Source organism: Cherax quadricarinatus, chromosome 26 (assembly GCF_038502225.1).
Source record: "Cherax quadricarinatus isolate ZL_2023a chromosome 26, ASM3850222v1, whole genome shotgun sequence".
In the NCBI taxonomy this organism is placed as follows: domain Eukaryota; kingdom Metazoa; phylum Arthropoda; class Malacostraca; order Decapoda; family Parastacidae; genus Cherax; species Cherax quadricarinatus.
Window position 1 is genome coordinate 5,434,951 of NC_091317.1, and position 14,786 is coordinate 5,449,736.

The 14,786-nt window shown below is 38.8% G+C and overlaps 1 protein-coding gene across 2 annotated transcripts in view; it reads right to left on the bottom strand.

Annotated features, from left to right (window-relative positions):
* Positions 1 to 445: 445 nt before the first annotated feature.
* The window catches only part of LOC128691637 (calmodulin-lysine N-methyltransferase), a 158,422-nt gene continuing 144,081 nt past the window's right edge, over positions 446 to 14,786 (bottom strand). For both annotated transcript variants that reach the window (XM_053780475.2, XM_053780474.2), the window contains one exon: positions 446 to 12,361. In XM_053780475.2, the coding sequence (XP_053636450.1) occupies positions 12,281 to 12,361 (81 nt within the window). In that variant the 3' untranslated portion in view covers positions 446 to 12,280. The remainder of the gene's footprint in view (positions 12,362 to 14,786) is intronic.

The following is a 14,786-nucleotide window of genomic DNA, read 5'->3' on the forward strand; positions in this document are numbered from 1 at the left end:
GATTTTGAGGAAAAGAGGCAGATTGTCTCAAAGGCCTGAGGAATAAGTTTGAGCCAAGATATTATATCTCTAAGTAGTGTCATATGCTTTTTTCAAGATCAAAAAGACTGACAACTGAGTGGTTACTAGCAAAGGCATTACGAACATAGGTATCTAAGTGGAGTAAAGGGTCATTAGTGGAATGCCCCTTACGAAAGCCAAATTGACTAGTGGAGAGACTATTGTGTGTCTTTAAATACCAAACTAAACGTCTATTTATCAGACATTCCATCAACTGGCAAACTGTACTGGTAAGAGCAATAGGATGATAGTGGAAATATAAACACATTTGCAGTATAGTGTGATCCTTTACTGACAACGTTTCGCCCACACAGTGGGCTTTTTCAAGTCACAAACAGATCTGTTTGTGACTTGAAAAAGCCCACTGTGTGGGCAAAACGTTGTCAATAAAGGATCACATTATACTGCATATGTGTTTATATTTCCATTGTGTCGGTATTTTATACCATTTATTTCCAGGATGATAGTGGGAGGCATCATGGCCCGAAGTACATGGATTATGAAAAGGCAGAACAATGGCAGTTTTCCACAGTTGGGGAGAAGAACCCCTTGTGACCAAACAAGATTAAAAAGATGTAAGAGAACTATGAAGACTGATGGATATAAATGCTGAAGCATAAGAATATGAATGCCATTAAGTCCAGCTGCCGACGAAAGGCTAGCGGAAAGTGTTGACTAGTTCGAGAAGCGTAAAAGGCACATTATAAAATTCTTCCCTGTTAGAAGAAAAGTCTAAAGGCAGTAACTCTCTTGCAGACTTGGAGGAAAGATGCAAGGGAACAGCTGGAACCCCTGAGAGATACGGAAAAGATGGTTTCCAATTTCTGTGGCAACTTCAAGAGGGCTTGTAATGCTGACACTGGCACCCCTAAGAATGGGAGTTGGGTCTAGAGAGTCCCTGCCACTCAATTTCTGTACTTTCTTCCAAACTGCACTCATAGAGGAAGCCAAAGTGATGGCAGAAACATAATCCAACCAGCAAGTGCATTTAGCTTCATGTATTACATGTCTGGCAACTGCCCTCCCCTGCTTAAAATCAAGTAGTCACTCTGTGGTCCTACTGCAATGACATTGGCCCCATGCAGCATGTTTCAAATGCACTGCACGAGCACAAGTAGGAGACCACCAAGGCTCACATTTCTCAGAGTGCCTTCCTGAGGTTTGAGGGATTATATTTGAGGCTGCAGTTAAAACTGAGGACAAAAACAGCTGTAAAAGCTCAGCAGGGGAGGACAAAAGAGGAGGTTATTCACCCAAAACACTCCAACGTGAGTAAAGGACCCAATTCACCCATTCAAACTACCAATGTGGGCTACGAGGAGGTCGAGAATATGAATGAGAAGCAAGTAGGAAAAGAAAATGATTGCTATCATGTAAATCAGGGAGCACAGACCAGATAAAATTGAGTGTAGTTGAAGAGGAGCAAACTGAGAGAACTATGCAAGAGTTCGAATGTGAGGGTCAAAGTGAGTGGGAGTACATGTATTGAAAACAAGGAGGGGAAGAGAAGTGAGAGGAGCCTCCAACTGATCATCATGAGTGACAGTGAGACCCTCCACAGAGAAAATAATGAGCATTAAAATCTCCTAATAAGAGAAGAGGAGGTAGAGAAGAAATCAGAGATGCCACGTCAGGAATAGACAGTGGCTGAGATGGAGAAAGATATAAAGAGAAGATTGTATATCACTTGTCCTATTTGTGGACTGCAATGTAATGCAGTGAAGTATGGACAAGGACCTGAGAATGTGATATACTGTGGCAGACAAGAAGTGCACTTTCATTCAAAGTCCCACCAGGAAAAGGATCTGAGAAATGCAGTAAGATATAGCCCAAGATGGGATGAATAACAGTGGAACACAATATAGGTTCTTATCAACAGACACAAATGGGAAAACTAGGAGAGCAACACCTTAAGCTCACCCTGATTACCCCTGAGGCCTAGAATATTCCACTGTAAATAAGTCATGATTTGTAAATAAAAGTATACGGGTAGCATGAAGTATGAGGAGTCTATGGACTAGCAGAGTTGGTAAAGTCTACATGGGGAGGTAGCGGAAAATTATTAAGAAGTGAAGGATTGAAATGCTGCGAAGAAAGGAGGTGTATAGAAGGTTTAGTAAGGTGTGAAGGAGGAGTGACAGAGGATGGATCTGTGTCCATCAATGGTTTTGTCTCCTCAATATATTCAGAGATGGCTTCAAGTGTTTCAGATGAAAAGGATGTTGCAGGCAGTACAATATCAAAGGCAGAAGATGGAGGGTGAGGAAAGATTGGAGAGAAAATGGGAATTACCTGGTTAGAAACCTAGGAGAGGACAGGAGAGGCAAGAACTTAAGTGGGGACAGGAGAGGAGGGAACTGTATGAGGGGAAAGATGAACCTCCACACCTATAACAGATTCAATAAGAGTTAAAGTACTAGGCTCAGAGACTGGAAAAGAAAACATTTGGGAAGGATAAGTGATGGAGGGGTTAATGGAGATTTAAGTTTTGGTGATGTTTTAGACTTTGGAGAAGTGGGGATGCAAAGTGATGGTGTAGCTGTGGGAGAATGTGAAGACACAGAAACATGCAAGCAAGATGAAGAAAACGCAGGGACAGTGGGAGTTGATGAGGTAGGGACCTTGGATCCCAAGGCTGCAAATGAGTTAAGACACAGAGATGGCTATGGAAGTTGGGAGGACAGAGGCTGAGGAAGTAGATACCACCGAGAATGGAGGTTATCGAGTAACCCTAGAATGAGAACACCGTGGAAGTCTCCCTTAGAGGTGGAGAGGGGGACTGCTATGGTGTAAGAGAAATATTTTTTCTCTTGGAAACAGAATTTCTCGTTCCTCTGAGAAAACTCGGTAACGGCAAGAACAAGCCGGGTGAGCCTCATTCCAATTAAGGCAAGAGTGAAGTTGGCTGCAGGATGTATTATTATGGTAAGCAGCACCACAGACTGGGCATTCTGCCATGGACCTGCAATATTTCGCTGGGTGGTCGAAGCACCAGCAATTTTTGCATTGTTAAGGTGTAGGAATCAATTTCTGTACTTGTTTACAGTGTCCCACAATATAAACAGAGGATGGAAGTTCATAACAGTCAAAAGTTAACCAACCTAAGTAGCAGGGAAAGCCTCTCTGCCCATAGGCAGGTAGTACATATATGTCCATTGTAAGGATTAGGAGGTCTTGGAGCTCAGGTTATTCCAAAATGTCAGTATTGCATGTCCAGAAATCACAGAAATCATGTGGAGGAACTACAGTTCCACTGCATGAATTGAGAGACATGTATATGAATCATGACAGGAGTATTGTCAGTGGAGATAAGAATGGAGAGATTATGAGCCTGGCCAGCATTTCATACTGTGACGATGCGTGCACCACTCTTAACCCCTTGACTGAGGTGTTTCCTGGTGTCGCAAAATTTCGCCCCCCAAAAAAAAAAAAAATATTTTTTCTTATGAAATGATAAAGAATCTTTCCCCGATTGTAATAACATCAAAAGAATGAAATTTGATGGAAAACTGACGGAATTACTCTCTCACAAAGTTAGGGACCTCGGCGATATTTACAAATCGGCGATTTCGCCCACTTTGAGCCCTATTTTCCGCTAATTACATTGTTCTAGTGGACCAAACTCATAGCTATTTCTTTAGAACTCCATTTTTCCTATCAATTGAGTACAAGAAACTGCCCATTTACCGATTTCAACTACCCAATAACGTGGTCAGAAATTTGCAATTTGGCAAATTTCACAAAAATAAAAAAATATGACAATTTCAAAATAAGGTCCAGAATGAACAATGCGGACATTCCTGGCTCTAAAATAACATTTTCTTTGTTCATTAGTCATGTCTCCAGGACCCAGTGATATTACTCTTGCTTTCTATTTTGAATTTTTATTCAAACAAAAAACAGAAGATTTACTGTTATGTAGACTACTACAACATTGTAATAATTGTACAAATAATGTCAACCCATTCATGACTACATATTAGAATGGCTACTTGGACATTTATTGAAAAATGACATCATTTATTTACTTTTGAACATCGGCAAAAATCAAAAATCACCTCTATTTTTATAATATGTTTTCCATTCTATCAAATGTGACCAAGAAAATGAGAATACAACCATAAATACTATACGAAAATAGACCACAAAGTCGGCATTTTAATTAAAAAAAAAAGTCGGAGTTTTTTTTTCTCATTATGCACTGTGTGCTGCAGGGTTTTTTTTATATGGTTCACCCATTCTCTCACATGTGGGCCTACCAGCTTTCTCCTGCTTGATTTGAAGCCGCTAGAATTTATGAGTATATATACGTCAAACACGGTGGTTGTAAGACGTATTTATACGACCAAAACAGTCAAAGAATTAAGAGTATGATTTGAAATATTTTGACCGGCATGATGAAGGAGTGCTTTGCTGATACAGTACTATGATCAGAAAAATAGTCATTGGGAGATGTCAGTTGTTGAGTGAAAAACTTACTCCACTGTGTACCATGAAATGTTGAGTATAAGAGAAGTAAGTGTCATGTTGGTTTTGTCTGGGAGGGGTGAGAGGTAACTGTGACAGTGTCATCTGTTAACCCTTTGAGGGTTTCGGCCGTACTAGTACGGCTTACAACCCAGGGTTTTTGACGTACTAGTACGCCTAAATTTCAAGCGCCCTCAAATCTAGTGGGAGAAAGCTGGTAGGCCTACATATGAAAGAATGGGTCTATGTGGTCAGTGTGCACAGTATAAAAAAAATCCTGCAGCACACAGTGCATAATGAGAAAAAAAAAACTTTGACCGTTTTTTTGGAATAAAACAGCGACTTTGCACTGTATTTTCGTATGGTATTTATTGTTGTATTCTAGTTTTCTTGGTCTCATTTTATAGAATGGAAGACATATTACAGAAATTGAGATGATTTTGACTGGTTTTACAATGAAAAGTACCTTGAAATTGAGCTCAAAGTATCAGAAATATTCGATTTTTACCAAAGTTCAAAAGTAAACAAATCATGCCAAGCGTCCAATACATGTCAACTGGTGAGTCTAATATTCTTTCGCAAGTGTGCCAATATTATTTATACCATTTTTTACACTAATGCAGTAGTCTGCATAACAGTAAATCTTCTATTTTTTGTGAGAATAAAAATTCAAAGTGGAAAGCAAAAGAATGTAAGAGGGGCCTTGAGACGTGACTAATGAACAGAGGAAATGTCATTTTAGTGCCAGGAATGTCTTTCTTGTTTATTCTGGACCCTATTCGGAAATTGGCATCTTTTGAAATTTGTGTGAAATTGGCAAAATTGCTAAATTCTGACCACTGTACTGGATAGTTGAAATTTGATAGAAAAAATGGAGTTCTAGCGAAATATTCATGTGTTCTGTCGACTAGTACAGTGGAACTGACCGAAAATGGAGCTCAAAGTGGGCAAAATTGCCGATGCGTAAACATCGCCGAGACCGCTAACTTCGTGAGAGCATAATTCCGTAAGTTTTCCATCAAATTTCATACTTTTGGTGTCATTATGATCAGGAAAAGATTCTCTATCTTTTCATAAGAATTTTTTTTGTTTTTTCTAAATTTGGCCGACCCTGAGAACAAGTCTCGGAGAGGGCCTGTCGACCCTCAAAGGGTTAATGGTCATGGTCATTTAGGTATTGGGAGAAGCCAGAAGCATGGTCAAAGACATGTGGAGGTTCAATGTATCAAGAGAGTCAGGCCAAACCTTGATACCAGAGGTAGGCAATGAAATGTTACCTGCAGAAGGTACTGGGGTGTGAGAGAGGTCTGAAGAATGGTCTAATAATGAGGCAGGGTTATGAGAGGGCACCACAGGAGAAAGGGGTCTGGGAGGAGGCATTTCACAGGCATGGGACTCGATAGTTAAGTCTTCTTTTTTTTTCAAAGAAACAGAGGAAAAGGGATACTTGAAGGGGTAGATCCTAGGAGGAATGAAAGGGATCGAACATCCCTCTCTGCGCCTAAGTGCAGCCAGTAGTGTAGATGCCCTTCGTACCAGTGAGCCAGCAATCCAGGATAGCAACCTCACATCTACTGAGCCACCTCAGCAGACAAGTGAGAGGGCGATCGGAAACCCACCACAAGGCATACCTCCTTTGGCCACCACCTCCTGGAACCAACAGGCAGCCACCAGTGATACACCTGTCACCTGAAGGACATCATAAGCTACTCCTGGAACTCTGGAGGGGAAATCGGGACATCTCCAGATGGTCCAGATTCCACGGCAAACTACACCACCACCAAGACCCTAAATGCAATGGGATGGACAATGACACCTTCACCCCAACCTAGGAGCTAGAATTTCAAAGGGAAAGCCCCAAAAGGCCAAAGCAGGAAAGGTTGCTTTTGAAAGGGGAGGGATGGGGAAAGGAGGAGGAGTGGGGAAAGGTGGAATGGGATAGAGCAGGGAGGAATGGGGGTAATTAGGTTTGGTTGAAGGAAGAAGATAGAAAGGTCCAATTCCTCAGACCACAAGACTCTTCATCACTTCAAGGGACACCCCCCTCCCCCTTGAAGAGGCCAGTTCATGAAAGATTTGGGGTGCAAAATGGCAAACTGAAATTTTTTTTAAATGAGTGATAAAAAGAGTTAAAAAAAAAAAGCAAATGAAAGAATGAGTAAGGTGCTATTAATAAAGTTTTCCATGCAAAAAAATCAGATAAATAAGGTGAAACAACCATGGGAGTAAATGAATCAGTCAGAAAGATGGAGAAAATAAAATGAAACTGTTGCAATTATATGATGTAATGGAGACAAAAATTTCATGCTTAGGATGAAAAGGAATGAATGATGTTCAAGAAACAGATATGGAAAAGTTAATAACACATTAAAAAGTCTGAAACTGAAAAAGGCAGATGTGAATGAGATTAAGATTGAAATGCTGAAAGCACACTGTTATATCCTGCTGCAATAGTTGGTGCATTTATTGTGTGTGTAAATGAAGAACAAAAAGATGCCCAAGAATTGTCAGAAAGCACTTATAGTATCTTTCTTTATAAGGAAAGTGGACAAGTAAATGTAACAATTATAGTAGAGTACATTTGTTAAGCACTGTTTTACTAAATAGAACTTATGCTAGTACTGTGATTGGTTAGAGATTTTATTGACTGACTGGAACAGAAAAAATGATTACTGAACATAGTTTGTTTAGAACCACAGTGTTATCATTGAAGCATATAAGTAGTGCAGAACCTAGACAAAGCAATAAGCAAACTTGTTCATTGTATATGTGTATTTAGAGAAATCCTATGATATATTGGATTGGCAAGCAATGTTTCAGTGTTGTACCTGTATGAAAAGAATGAAGGAACTTTCAAGATTTACAGAGCACTTGGACTAATAAGATCATTCAGAATTCTTGTCAATGAAATGGGCAAACATATGGAATATATACTATGCTCTTGAAAGCAGTAACAAAAGTTATTTGGGAAATAATAAAAAGGTCAGTGTGTAAATGAAGGGAAAAAGATTCCCAGTACAAGTGAGACTTACACAAGAATCTTTCTTTCTTTCAACACACCAGCCGTATCCCACCGAGGCGGGGCGGCCCAAAATGAAAAACGAAAGTTTCTCCTTTTACATTCAGTAATATATGCAGGAGAAGGGGTTACTAGCCCCTTGCTCCCGGCATTTTAGTCACCTCTTACGACACGCATGGCTTACGGAGGAAGAATTCTGTTCCACTTCTCCATGGAGATAAGAGGAAACAAACAAGAGCAAGAACTAGAAAAAAAATAGAAGAAAACCCAGAGGGGTGTGTATATATATGCTTGTACATGTATGTGTAGTGTGACCTAAGTGTAAGTAGAAGTAGCAAGATGTACCTGAAATCTTGCATGTTACACAAGAATGGTTGAGTTTACACATGGTTGAAATAGATATAAATGGTTGAATGCTTGGGAGACTGTAGTTCAAAATGAAAATGAATTTGAATCCATGTGGAAATAGTAACAAATACTGTTTGTGGCTGAAACAGTGCTATTAAATTCAGAAGTCAGCAAAGGAGACTGAAAGGGTGTACAAAAAGTAATTAGAAAAATGAATGTAGAATAGAGCAAGTGGATGAAAATAAGTAGAAAGTCAGACAATGAAACATTAAGAGATCAAAATGATAGGCATGAGTATGATGGAAGGAAAAGTATTCAGATACTAGGAGTAGATGAATCAGCAGATGGGTGTAATTTATTATAATCATAACCAAGTGCTAAACCTGTAAGGGTCAGATGGATATAGAGAGTTTGCATGTGATGTTACAAGGTGAGTATCTGATATACTGGTGATCAAGCATGTACCAGTGATACTGTGTTTACCTCTTAATTCACAACAAAACAGTGTTTATTTGATGGAAATTAATGTACATTACTAATGATAATAATATAAACAAATTCAAAATTTATACAAGTGTTCTGAAGCACTGATACATTAAACTTTATTTGTAATGCGTTCACATTATGTAACATGTAATAAAACACTTCCTTGGTGCCAGCTAAGTGACTGTCATTAAGCACTCATTTCTCATCCTGTTAACAGAAGCATAAAAACAGGATTACAGAGGTCACAATGGGTCTTTGCCAGAACCTCACTGGGCTTAGATGCAATACTTGCATCATTAAGATATTAGTCATTCCATATATTACAATCTTATCTCATAACTAATCATCTACTCAGTGCATAATGCAAATACAATCTTCAAACAAATTATCATTACCACTATAAACTGTGATCACTTACCAGGTTAGAATCTCATTAAATAAGTTCATTCCTCTAGCTGGTGCAAAGAGTTTGAAACAATCTCATCTAGCCAGTGCAAAGAGGTGGAAACAATCTGAAAATTTCAGCTATTTTATCATTAGCAAGGAAGTGTTTTACCCTTTCCTGTATGGTCTGTTTGGATTCGTCTAAGTATATCTGGACATTCTGAAATATAATGAACAAATGTCACATTCTTTGTTTATTGCTAATTTGGCCGAGATATCAACCTCACAATGCTCCCACAGGCTCATGTGAGAAGCCACAAAAGTTTAACTTTAATCTCTTCATCAATATTTCATGTATGTATATCTGTATCTGGCCTCATACAAAATAATATTACTTTCAGATATTGGGCTTATTTAGAGCTAGTACAGTGGAACCTTTGTTGACAACCACATTACTTGTTGAACAAATCAGTTTTTGAAAAGGGAATTCAAGGAGAAAAATATCCTGGTTTTCATATGTTCTCTTGGTTGTCGACCAACAAAGCAAACGGTTTGGGTCACATGCTCACAGAATGTGCACTGGACAATGAGTTGACAGCATGGGTCTGAGTCAAGGCTAGTAGGAGATGGTTTGATAATTTTAAGAAAAGAAGTGGCTAAGCATGGGGAGGCTGACAAAGTGGCTGTTGAAAAGTATGTTACTGAATACCAAGAGTACACAGAGGCTGAGAGGTTTGTCCCCCAGCAAGTGTTTGTGACGAGACAGGCCTCTACTAAAAGAAAATGCCCAAGAGGACCTACATAATGGAAAAGGAAAAATCAATGTCAGGAGACAAGCCAGTGAAAGACAGGCTCACTCTGTTACTGTCTGGTAATGGAGGTGGGGACTTGAAATTGAAGCCCTTACTTGTTTATTATTCCGAAAATCCATGAGCTTTTAAGAACAATGTTAAGAAAAACAAACTGGCTGTAATGTAGAGGGCCAACATGAAAGCTTGGGTAACAAGACAATTTTTTATTGAGTGGGTTCATGAGGTCTTTGCTCCCACTGTCAAAAAGTAGCTCATTAAAAACAATTGCCACTCAGGGCCCTTTTACTTGTGGATTATGTTCCTGCTCACCCTCCAAGCTTGGAAAATAAGTTGCTTGAGGAGTTCAGTTTTATAACCGTGAAGTTCCTGCCTCTTGACACCACTCCTCTCATCTAGCCCATGGACAAGCAGTTCATTTCTAACTTCAAGAAACTCTACACCAAAGCACTTTTTTAAAAGTGCTTTGAAATCACTTCAGAAACAAAATTAGCCTGCTTGAGGCTTATAGACAAACTCAGGGAAACGTGTCTTCCAGGACCATGCAGCCAGCATGGAAGAAACTGTGGCCTGACTCTGTGGCAGCCAGGGATTTTGAAGGCTTTGAAGATAAGCCTGAACTGGTATAGGGGTATAGGATATTTTGTCCCTGGGGAAGGCCTTGGGCCTAGAGATGACTGAAGATGATGTGGATAAGTTGGTGGAGGAGCACAGAAGTGAACTCACCACAGAGCCTGTAGACCTTCAGAAGGAACAGCAACGGACTGCAGCAGAGGAGCTGTCATCAGAGGAAGAGGAGAAAAGGGATGAAGTGCTTACTGCACTTGTCAAGGAAATGTGTGCTAAATGGTGTGAAGTGCAGGTGCTTGCCAACAAAATACCATCCAGACATCTGTCTCTCTAACACACACAATGACAGTGTAATGTCCCAGTTTAGACAAGTGTTAAAATGGAGAATGAAAAATCTCACTGGACAGGTTTCTAGCGAGACAAAAAACCATGAGCCAGAACATGGTTAGTGGTGAAGAGAGACAAAGAAGAGAAACATCACCAGAAGGACAGTTGCCTGACATATTAATAGGTGACTCTCCTTCTAAGCAGTCCTCTACCTCCTGCTTCCAGTATGCCATTAGCTCTCCTCTGACAGGTAAGAGGCAGTTACATTTTCATTTACTGTACAGCATTTCAGTTAAAGTTTCTTTAAGTATTCATTTTTACAATTTTATGTAGTAGTACATTTTTAATAAATTATTATATTGTCAGTTGGGGGTCTAAAAGGGATTAATTCTATTTACATTATTCTTTATGGGAAAAATTGCTTTGGTTGTCATCTATTTTGGTAGTCAAATCAACATCTGGATCAAACTGAATTCGACAACCAAGGTTCCACTGTAATGAAGGTAGGGAGTCAGACAACGAAACTGGCTGTGGTTTTATATATATAAACTTAGTTAATGATGTCCTAACAACTACTGATTTATATTACATTTGTATTTATACTAATGTCATCTGAATAACACAGCACTTTCACAAGTTTTGACTCGATAGTTTTATTATATCCAATGACTACTGAGTGTAAACAGTATGTCTGAACAGCAGTCAGGTCCCGTAACTGCAAACTCTCTTCTGACAAGAAGAATGAGGTAAATCATTCAGTAAATAAGGAGTGTTGAGGAGTCTGTGGATGAAAAAAGTTTGTCAACTTATGCAAAAATAGGAATGTATCAGAGTATAGCAGTGCTGACATTGTTTTATTGTGGGTATAAAGCATTATCTTTAAACACTGCTGCAAGGAAGAGGTAGGAGGCAGTGGAAATGTCTTTTTGAGATCATTGTGTTATGGAAAGAACAAGGAAAAAAGAAAATAGAAGATATTATAATAACATGAAAGGTATAAATCACAGCAGAAAAGAAATTGATGACATGGCTTGGTCATATAGAAAGAATCGAGAATGATAGGATAATTAAGAGTAAATAAAAGATGAGTGGAAAGATGTGTAGGATATACCCTAGGAGGGTTGGAATGAGGGTTCAGAAAAGGTATGGAGAGGTAAAGGCTTTAGAACACCACATTTTTTTGATGCATAGATAAAAGGCTACCAAATAATAAATTGAAATGAGTGTTACACTACAACTTTGCAAAAATGCCATATAATTATTTTAGTTATTGGTACTGATTATAGTACAATATTAAATTTTTTAAATAGTGTGCTCTGCATACAGACTTTTACCACCTATTTTAGCTTCACAGATGCAATAATATTGCACTGTAGACTTAAAACTTTTCATTAACCTAATGATATGCCTTACATAATATTCACTGATTCCATCAGATAGAGTATTAAGTAGTTTAAGTGATTAAACTCAAGTGGAACAAGTAATGAAACAAGGGTGTTAAGTCACAAGCATAACAATACAAAGGGAGTCTAAAAATCAATGTCCTAATTCCAACTAAAACTATAACAGTTTTGAAGATTAAAATAACAATAGTATTAATAAATAGGAACTTATTTCATGTTCTCCAGTAGTATACACATGAAGCCTAACAACATTCCTTGAAGATTAACATAGGTACTAAAATAAGCCAAGCTTCATGTACCAAAATAATTAAAACAGGCAAACACAGTAAAACTGTCATATGTATGTCTTCAAAGCATACAATTTACCAAATACTTGTACGTCTTGTCTGGAGATAACTGTATCAGTACTAGTTGTTGGTCCCAAGCCTTTTTAGTATCATCAAAAGAGGAAAGTGAAGATTCTCATTGTAGTATGGATCCATGGCACTCTGATGATAAAAAATATACAATATATTATAAACCTGGGAATAGTATATAAACACAAACCTTGACAAAGTAATTTACAATTTATTAACATCTGTTACAAATATCTGTTCTTTACCTTCTTATTATCATATCACTGCTAAAATCCATATAGTCTTTAATTTAAAACTGTGCACATTTTATTCTACTATCCAATGTAAACAACTTTAGTTAGCTTTAGTGCAATAACAAATCATAGTCTGGTGCTACATTATCTTATAATTTTGTCTTAATAGCTTTATACAATAGCTTAATAGCTTTATATAATAGCTTTACACCTAAGTTCATTATGTTTATTAGTTTCTACACTCTATGTAACTGACACCCATTAGCTACACACTTGTCCAAACGTCCCCTTATTACAGATATCATCATTGGAACTTAACACACTATAAATAATATAAATAATTACCATTTAACCTAAATGCTGAATGATCACATAGACCCAGATCTAAATCTTTATAATCTAACTCCCAATCAAAATTTAATGGAAAGTAACTGCCTCTATGACACAGCATCACAAGCCAGCACTGTCTAAAGTAATGCCAGAAATACGTATTACAGTTCTCAATTACAACATTAGGTCTCTAAGTAAACATTATGATGACCTTGCACTCCTTGATTTCCTAAAGACAACCTTCTCCTGTATTATTCTCACTGAAACCTGGCTTAAACAGGACACAATAGATATACAGTGGACCCTCGCCTAACGAACGCATCGCAAAACGTTAAATCCGCCTAGCGATACACTTTAACGCAAAAATTTTGCCTCGGCTAGCACTAAAAAACTCGCTCAATGTGATTCATTCGAGACGTGTCCACGTGCGGCCTGAGCACGCTTCACTTGTTCCGTGGGTGCCAGTGTTTACAAGCCAGCCACCGCGGTTGCTTCCAAACATACAATCGGAACATTCCATATTATCACAGCCTTTTTAGTGATTGCACCTGCAAAATAAGTCACCATGGGCCCCAAGAAAGCTTCTAGTGCCAACTCTACAGCAAAAAGAGTGAGAATTACTATGGATATGAAGAAAGAGATCATTGCTAAGTATGAAAGTGGAGTGCGTGTCTCCGAGCTGGCCAGGTTGTACACAAAACCCCAATCAACCATCGCTACTATTGTGGCCAAGAAAACGGCAATCAAGGAAGCTGTTCTTACAAAAGGTGCAACTTTGTTTTTGAAACCGAGATCGCAAGTGATAGAAGATGTTGAGAGACTGTTATTGGTGTGGATAAACGAAAAACAGATAGCAGGAGATAGCATCTCTCAAGCGATCATATGTGAAAAGGCTAGGAAGTTGCATGACAATTTAATTAGAAAAATGCCTGCAACTAGTGATGATGTGAGTGAATTTAAGGCCAGCAAAGGTTGATTTGAGAGATTTAAGAATTGTAGTGGCATACATAGTGTGATAAGGCATGGTGAGGCTGCCAGTTCGGACCACAAAGCAGATGAAAAATATGTGCAGGAATTCAAGGAGTACATAGACAGTGAAGGACTGAAACCTGAACAAGTGTTTAATTGTGACGAAACAGGCCTGTTTTGGAAGAAAATGCCAAGCAGGACCTACATTACTCAGGAGGAAAAGGCACTCCCAGGACATAAGCCTATGAAAGACAGGCTTATTCTGTTGATGTGTGCCAGTGCTAGTGGTGATTGCAAAGTGAAGCCTTTATTGGTGTATCACTCTGAAACTCCCAGAGTGTTCATAAGAACATAAGAACATAAGAATGTAGGAACACTGCAGAAGGTCTACTGGCCCATACGAGGCAGGTCCTTATCAAAACGACATCTACCTAAAGCTACTCAAGAAATAACTCCCGTACCCCTTGACACCAATCAAACCCAGCCCCTCCCACTCATATATTTGTCCAGTCTCTTCTTAAAGCTACCCAAGGTCCTAGCCTCTATCACCCCACTGGGAAGACTGTTCCACGCATCTACAACTCTGTTAGAAAACCAGTACTTACCTATGTCCTTTCTAAATCTAAATTTATCCAACTTAAATCCATTATTCCTGGTTCTTACCTGGTTCGACACCCTCAGCACTTTATTAATGTCTCCCTTGTTTATGCCCGTCATCCACTTATACACTTCAATGATATCTCCCCTCATTCTACGCCTCTCCAGAGAGTGGAGATTTAAGGCTTTAAGTCTATCTTCATACGGGAGGTTCCTTACACAGTAAATCATTTTAGTCATTCTTCTCTGTATGTTCTCTAATGAGTCTATGTCCATCCTGTAGTAAGGGGACCAAAACTGAGCAGCATAATCTAAATGAGGCCTCACTAGTGATGTATAGAGCTGTAAAATAACTTTTGGACTTCTGTTACTTACACTTCTTGAGATAAATCCAAGTAATCCGTTGGCCTCGTTGCGCACACTGAGGC